Source organism: Poecile atricapillus, chromosome 2, assembly GCF_030490865.1.
Source record: "Poecile atricapillus isolate bPoeAtr1 chromosome 2, bPoeAtr1.hap1, whole genome shotgun sequence".
Taxonomy (NCBI): domain Eukaryota; kingdom Metazoa; phylum Chordata; class Aves; order Passeriformes; family Paridae; genus Poecile; species Poecile atricapillus.
The window spans coordinates 31,768,622-31,776,301 of NC_081250.1; the positions used below are offsets into that span (position 1 = coordinate 31,768,622).

At 38.9% G+C, this 7,680-nt stretch overlaps 1 protein-coding gene across 1 annotated transcript in view; it reads left to right on the forward strand.

Moving 5' to 3' along the window:
• Window positions 1-5,532, forward strand: part of DNAH11 (dynein axonemal heavy chain 11) — a 103,088-nt gene extending 97,556 nt beyond the window's left edge. The window contains 11 exon segments of the mRNA XM_058831056.1: window positions 1,305-1,389; window positions 1,391-1,511; window positions 2,767-2,927; window positions 3,446-3,516; window positions 3,518-3,581; window positions 4,205-4,211; window positions 4,214-4,321; window positions 4,324-4,373; window positions 4,815-4,884; window positions 4,887-4,933; window positions 5,485-5,532. Of these exon segments, the coding sequence (XP_058687039.1) occupies window positions 1,305-1,389; window positions 1,391-1,511; window positions 2,767-2,927; window positions 3,446-3,516; window positions 3,518-3,581; window positions 4,205-4,211; window positions 4,214-4,321; window positions 4,324-4,373; window positions 4,815-4,884; window positions 4,887-4,933; window positions 5,485-5,532 (832 nt within the window).
• Window positions 5,533-7,680: the final 2,148 nt, after the last annotated feature.

The following is a 7,680-nucleotide window of genomic DNA, read 5'->3' on the forward strand; positions in this document are numbered from 1 at the left end:
AGAAGGGTCTCAGCACACCATTTTGTTTAGGCTGTGTCTTATAGCTAAGGGCGTATCAGAAGCAGGAAAGGATCTTAAGAGTGGAAACCTATGTTCTGACACTGTTCTGTGATAGCCTAGAAAGAAAGCAATGTTAAAATTCCTACAGAAAGTACAGGTTTTATTCATGTTCTGATGTGACTTTCATAAATTGCATTTTAAGTGTTTCATATCTATGTTAATGCAATCACTTTGAAAACTGAGTTAACAACTGTCAATTTGAATTTTATGAAAGAATTTGTGTTCCATGTTACAACTGCCCTATTTGCCCTTTTTTAACAGAGTTTTATTACTAATATTTGAATCTCTTTTCTTGCCAGAGAACATTCAAAACCATTGCTGTACAGAAAATACTGGTTTTGTTCTCATGTGTGGCAAGTGAATCCTGGAAATTGACAGACTGTTCACTGGGCAAGTCAATGACAAAATTTGTCTCTGGGTCATGTCAGACCACACACATGGCACACACTGTAGTCTACAAGTAGCCTTTCAATTTTTTCTGGTGCTATGCCACAGAAGGAGGAAGGTGAACTTCACGTTGCCTCACTGCTGGGCTTCAAAATGGTAAATCAGCAGTAGCAGAGTGGCTGTATGGGATGGGCTTCACCCCTCACTGAAGACAGGGATCAGGAAATGACAGTTCTTCAGTAAGGGATTTCAGTAAATAAAAGGTGAACCTAGAATGACTAGTTCTTTCATCCAGCAAATAATTAATTTGGAACAAAAAATTTAGTAAATTACCTCCAAAAAACATTATTTTGGAACAAAAAATTTAGTAAATTACCTTAAAAAAATAATTATTTTTGTTGTTTCAGTTGCCAGCCAATCTCTGTCCTCTAGTCTATCCATTTGTTATAAATACATGTCCATGCTTAGTTTTTTAGGATACATATTTGAGGAAATTATAGTAAAAACTAACAACTATCTCACTGGCATTTGTTTGAAAACTTTCCTAAGTTTCCATTAAGTAATGATGATAGACATTTATCCCTAAGCCACGCTTTTCAGTACAGCAGTGAATAATCTCCCTCTGTCTGCTGTATATGCAAATGAAACTGCAACAATTAATAAACACTCTGTGTATTCTTCATATACTTTTGGTGTGTTCAATCATTTTGTTTCTTAAGTTGTAACACCTAAAGTTTGGCTTGAATGTATTTGCTATGCTGTTAAGATCATACAGTACCCATCATTTGCAATCTGAGATACCTATGAGGTTTTAATTTAGTGAGATCACCATTCTTGTGCATTTTATTCTTTCCCAGATGTACCAAGACTGAAGACAAAAAATTTGAATTCAACAAGAATTTTCATCTCATCCTTCACACTAATCTGGCTAACCCTCACTTGCAAGCCAGAACTGTCTGTTCAGACCACCTTCATTAATTTCACTGTCACCAGGGACAGGCTGGAAGACCAGCTGTTGCCTGAGGTTGCTAATGCTGAAAGGCAAGACTCACAGAAAACATAAGGTAAGGACTATGTTTTGATTTGGCTGTTGCTTGCTCTGAATATGCCTATGTGAATCCACTGTACTTTAATTGTTAGTAGCCCATATTAGAAAGAGTTTAAGAGTCTGGAAAGTGTATAAAGTTCTTTTACTGATTTGTTAAAATCTGTGCTCCCAAAGGGCTTGTCGTGACCTAAAGCTCTGCTAGAAATTAAATTTATTGTGATATTATTCCCACACTTCTTTCTACTGCTTGGTTTCCTCTGTGCATTGCATTTAGTTTACAGTGCAGGATTAAAGCCCACTGCAGTGCTTTGTGCTTCAGCCAAGAAGTGTAAATAAAATTCCATGCCAGTCTGTACAAGGATAAAATGGCACTGTTAGGAGCTAGGACATTTGGTTAATAAATCACAATTTATTCCTGCAAGGATGCAGTTCTGTGGCTGCTGCAGTCATAACAATATATAGTATGAGGAGAAATGCTTTTATATATGGTTATAGAAAGGACTTTGGGCAGACTGTAATCTATGAGATAAAATATGAAGAGAAAATACTTAGGGCTGTGAAATGAATAGCAAGAATACCTTGTGTTTCTCTAGTGTGTCTTTTCAGTTATCTCATATAATTAACTAACTTCATCTGCAAAGATTTGCTCCACCTGCTTGAGTTACTCCTGCTTCATGCAAGGGCAAGCTGGGTGAGGGAGTTTAATTATCCCTTGAAGAGCGAAAGCCATATACATGGGAATGAGATCTGAAAACAGCTGTCCATTTACCTCTGCATCTGCACACTGTTCCACCTGGGACTCCATGCTTACAAGGCCTGTATCACCCAGGGTTTTGGTGTGAGTCAGAGGCTGACTGAGAGCTCCCCATAAGACTATTCAAGCTCTTGCACTGTCAGAAGGTCAGTCCAGCAGAGCAGACTATGACAATGCTTTCCCACTCTGTTTTCTGCCAAAGTGAGGTTCTTCAGCCTTGTGCTATCTGGTTTTCTCAGCCTCCATATAGATTACCACTTGCCATCCCTGGCAAGATCACAGTCCTTTTGTGTAGTCTCAGGAGGAAGTACACTAGAAGAGAGATAAAGTTCTAGTCCATGATGACCCAAACCTTTTCACTTTGGGTGTCCAGCACCTTAGATCTAGTATACAGGGACAGAAATTAAATCAAATCAACTGATGTAACTAAGCAGAAAATATATCTCACAAATGCTATAAAACGTATTTCTTGCTTTGGTTGTTTAAACACAGTGTTTTTGTTCCCTCTGCTAGTCAGTCCTCAGCAAGAAGCAGAACAGTTTCACCACTGAGCTCAGGCAGCAGGAGGATGACAGGCTGCTCAGCCTGTCAGCTGCCCAGGGCAGTCTCCTAGATGACAGTGAACTTGTAAAGAAAATCAAATCAGCAAAGTCAACTGCAGCAGAAATACAACACAAGGCAGTAACAATTGAACTGTTTCCAACAACTTAAAGTCACCTGTAAAATTTCTATTCCTATTATTCTATTATTATTATTAATTTAAGAGTAACATTTCTATGGGCTAGTATAGGAATAGTCAAATTGCTGTCTTTCCAGAAAAAGCTGTCCTCTCCATATTCATATCTTCATGTCTATAATAATGTAGTTGTCACATGTTCGATTTTTTTTTTTTAGGTGCTTGAATTAGTACTCATAAAATTAATGAATATCAACATGATATTTGAACAAAGGTATTAATATAAGATTGCCATGTTTTCACAGGTAAACAGGCATATTTCTGCAGAGGACAGTTATTCCCTAATGTTTGTCTAAGATAAGAAGATTACTTACTTCAAATATTTGCTACTGTCTGAAATAATGTCAGTTTTCTAAGGTCTATCCATATTTTTTTTTCTGTATGGATAGGAATATTTTGGTACGTGTGCAGGATAATCATGGCATATTAAAAAATAGACGGGACAACTGTCATCATTGAGGTAGCTGAAGCCAAAGAAAATGAAGGTCAGGGTAACACGACAAGAGAGCATTAGAGACTGACAGCCAGAAGAGCTCCTTTACCCTGGGAGTATCAGCCTGGGCAGTGTCAACCCCATCCACCAGTTTTCACTGAAGGTGAAAATGTCTCTTGCTGACTTTTTCTCAAAGTGCAAGAAAGAGAATTCTGCCTCCAGCAGTGATGCCTGAACCATTAGCTGTTCCTTGTACCAGATGTTTACACTGGCAGGGCTGCGTGTCTGAGGAAGGAGAACACGTTGTGATCTCCTGCTGGTCTGGAACACGGTACATCCCCACGCCTCTCTTTGTTGGCTGTCTCCACTCTGACAGCTCTTTCTGACTGGGCTTGCAAAAGTTTACCTTCCTTCTGTTAAGCCATCCCACAGGGCTAGGAAGGAGGAGTTTGGAGGAATTCTGTATAAACAATTCCCCGTTGTAAATCTACCGAGTTATCTAATGCTGTGAGTAAGGGAGATCACCCACTGCAAAATTACCAGCTTGCTCGAGTGAGAGAGTCTCCATGCTGAGTTAAATAAGGAAGCAGAAGAGTATTGCTGTTTGCAGCCCTCAACCCTGGTTTGCTGAAAGTTTCCTCTAAAAGCCTCTTTTCATCCTCTTGCATTTTACACTGATTAGGCCAGCTCTTTATAGGAGCCTACAGCATGAAACCAAGTATTTTATGAGTAGTAAAGCAAAAAAAGCAAATGCAAATACATAAAAATGATTGTACTGACTTTCAGGCCTTCAATTCGTCTTCCACAAAGCAATTAAACAGGTTGCAAAATCAGGGGATATTCTGTGTTTTATCTCTAGCTTGAAAGAAGCTGTCACATATTCAACCTATCTTTTCACAAGCCAAGGATTTTTGAAAATTATAAGCCCATTTTCCTGGTTCAAATGGCTTTTCAGGTGAGGAAAAATTTTCATATTGGTGATGATGACATTTACTGGATTTCTTGTTTCTCCTCTGGAATGTGATGCCTGTGCCCAAACCCTGTGGTTGTGCAGTTTCTCACACAGGGTGACTGCTGCTTCATTATCAATCATAATTGCAGAAATTCCAGAGATGTATCATGTAATTCTTTTCATTTAAAATACTGCAATGGCTTCATGAAGCTAGGTTCAGGATAAACATCATGACTTAGCTGCTTGCACTTGGATAATTAGTGTTGAAATTGATCTGGTATATAAGTAAGGAGTAAATAATACATATCCAAATTCAGGCTGTTCCTTTCCTTTTAATTTTAGTGACTGTGTGCCCTGGAAAAAGTCAGGACTCAGGTGTCATGGGAGGCAGAGGTAACTCTGAAGCAAGTCTGTTGGCCTTTTTCAATTTTGTGTGCTGTCAAGGTTCTTCTAAGCAGTAAAGAGATAGAACTCCTTGAACTGGATTTCCTTTTACAGTTCAGAGTTGAACATGAAAGAGTCCAGTTGACTTTTTAACTACTCAGCCATAGAGTATCATTAGAGCAGTTTGGGAAAACAGCTTTTCAGTTCTAAATCTTTTCTTGTCATTATTTCCAGACACAATGCCTCAACTAGACAATTTCCCATAAAGTCATACATTCTGCCATGGTTATTTTAATGAAACTAGTGATGTTTTCAAAGTGGAGTTTTCTTCACTATTTGAGTGCCTTTTTCCTTAGACATAACATACTGACTGTATTTTGTGAAGAAGTTCTGCTTTACCATAAGTTGTCTGCTCCCCTAAGAACAGAATTTTAACTCCATGCCACTCCTTAGTGCAGTAAATGTCCCATACAGGGTTTCCAGTTTGTCATATCTAGATGTTTAACTGTGAGCAGACAATGGCAATACCAAACAAAATAAATCCTTATCAATAATACAATTTCTATGTATGTGTGCTTGTCTGTATAGACATGTAATGTAGTATTTTAATGCAAGTCCTGAGTGCCTTTGTTGCACTCGGGGATTTTTTACACACCCCAAAAATTATCAGTGTCATCCTGTTTCAGTCATCATGCAAAGGGAACAACATCTGTATTTGGCATGCTTCCAGGCTATGGCAGTGATGGATGTGTTCAGAGGAATAGATAAAGATATTTAAAAATCCACCAAGAAATGGAAGAATTGTGCAGACTCAAAACATCCAGAAAAGGAGAAATTCCCCTGGGAGTAGACAAAAAAACCTTTTCTTAAACTAATAATACTGTCCATCAGGACAGAAAGAGGTAGGAAATCTGAGGGTTCATTTTTCATGGCAAGTGTGTGTGAGGGTGGTGCCTTGCATGTGTCTGACAAATTCAGATCTTAAGAAGCAAGCAAATAACTTCTAGAACTGGGTGTTCACCAGAATTTGAGATCAATTACTGTGGTCCTTCACAGCCTCTTCTCCTGGTGAAAAGTTTATGAAGAGGTAGTGCAGTAAGACATGAGTCACAGCCTATTTGGAGAGCTGTGCTTGTGATTTCTTTTAGATTGAATATAGGTGCCTGAGGAGAATAGTCATTGATAAATAGGCATACAGTAAGCCATTCTGTTAATAAAACTGTATTTTTTAGTGTTAGTTCTTATTATGGTTTTAGATTCTGTGTGTATTCAGTTGTGAATACTGACACAGTTGTTTTCCAGTTTTACTGTTTTTGTCTTTAGATGGCTTTAGAGACTTGTTCTTCACACCCACCAGTTTTATTCATTTTTACATGATTTCTGAAAATGCAAGCTTGGTTCTGGGTATTTCTTTTGCCCAAGTGCCCCAGCTTTATGTGACAACATTGACTGCATGTTATGAGGTCCTTTGCATGCAGAAGTTGCTGTTTTCTGTATGTGACCACTATCCTGCAGGGAAATGGGAACAATCATCTTCTCTCTTGCTTCCCCACGTGCTTCCCTCCTTGCCTTCAGTTCACTCTCCTGATGATTTCTCTGGTGAAATGACCATCAGTGTCAGATGCTCAAGTCTGAGAATGGTGCAGACCTGAAGTACTTATCAAGGCACATCTTTTGTGTTTAGTGGATATTTTGTCATGTGTAGGAACTTTGTGGAGAAAAAACTTGGCTCAAGCTGTGCGAAAAGCACAAGGATGGATTTAGCAAAATGCTAAGAAGAGAGCAGTCCAGCCACTCACTCCTGTGTTTTTCATCCTGCCTTCATGGCTAGACCCACTTGAAGATACGAGACAATACATAAGCCTCTATTTGCTTCTAGTTCAAGGACCACTTAACTGTCCTCCCATTAAAGAAAGAACACTTGAGCTCGAAAGTGAAATGGGGCATGCAGAGCTAGAAATGTGAAATAATTGATGTATGGTTATATGCTTGTGTGTATGTGCTTCTACACATGCATATGTAGATGTATTTTTTTTTACTGAACAGAACAAAACCTTCTGGATTCATCTATCACTGGGATGGAATATGCCTTGCTGTGGGAAAATTTGGCACACTTTATTTTCAGCAGAAGATTCAAGTTCCGAAGTTTCTTCCACCCCCACCATATTCATGGCAATGGGGTGGATGAAAAGTGTAAGGCCATAAGCACAACAGTATGAAGAAATTTTTAGAGCATTCCTCTGCTTGGCATAATGCAGGTTTCCTTTGTACTGTTTTCTACCTTTTGAGTAGATGAGGGCCAGAGGGCAATTTTCTCCATGCTCATGTAATCTTGTGCCCCCTGTGACTAAATAATGGTCATTATACAAACTATATTCAATTGTATAGGGCTCTGTGGCTTTATACTTAGGATTACTATTCCCCACAGACAATAGTGAGAATACCAGGTTAATACAGCTGTGACCTCACTGTGCTCAATTTAAGCTCAGGCCCCACAAGGTGAGAGGCTTGTGCATTTACCCACTGAACCAATCAGTTAAAAAACTGATGTGATATCTACCACATGTTGCTCCCTTTTTCATGAGGGAATTGCTCTGTACCCCCCATAAGAGTTTCTAAAGCTCAGTAACAATGCTGAGCATCTATCAAAATGTCAAAAGGTTCATTATCTTAAAACCAAGGGAACAGATTTCTGCAGGCTTTTTCTAATACCAGCAATAAGGCCTCTGTTGAGAGCTCGCAATTTTGCTTGTTGAAATTGTAAGGGTTTAGTGAAGTGCTTCAGAGGAAGTAATACGCATTGCACAAGTGATAGTGAAATTAATGGGGGCATTATCACTCTTTTTTCTTTCTGCTCTGCTAACTTTCCCATCTCCTCCCCCTCCATCACTCACCCTTCCCCAATTATTTCTATTGCAGGCAAGAA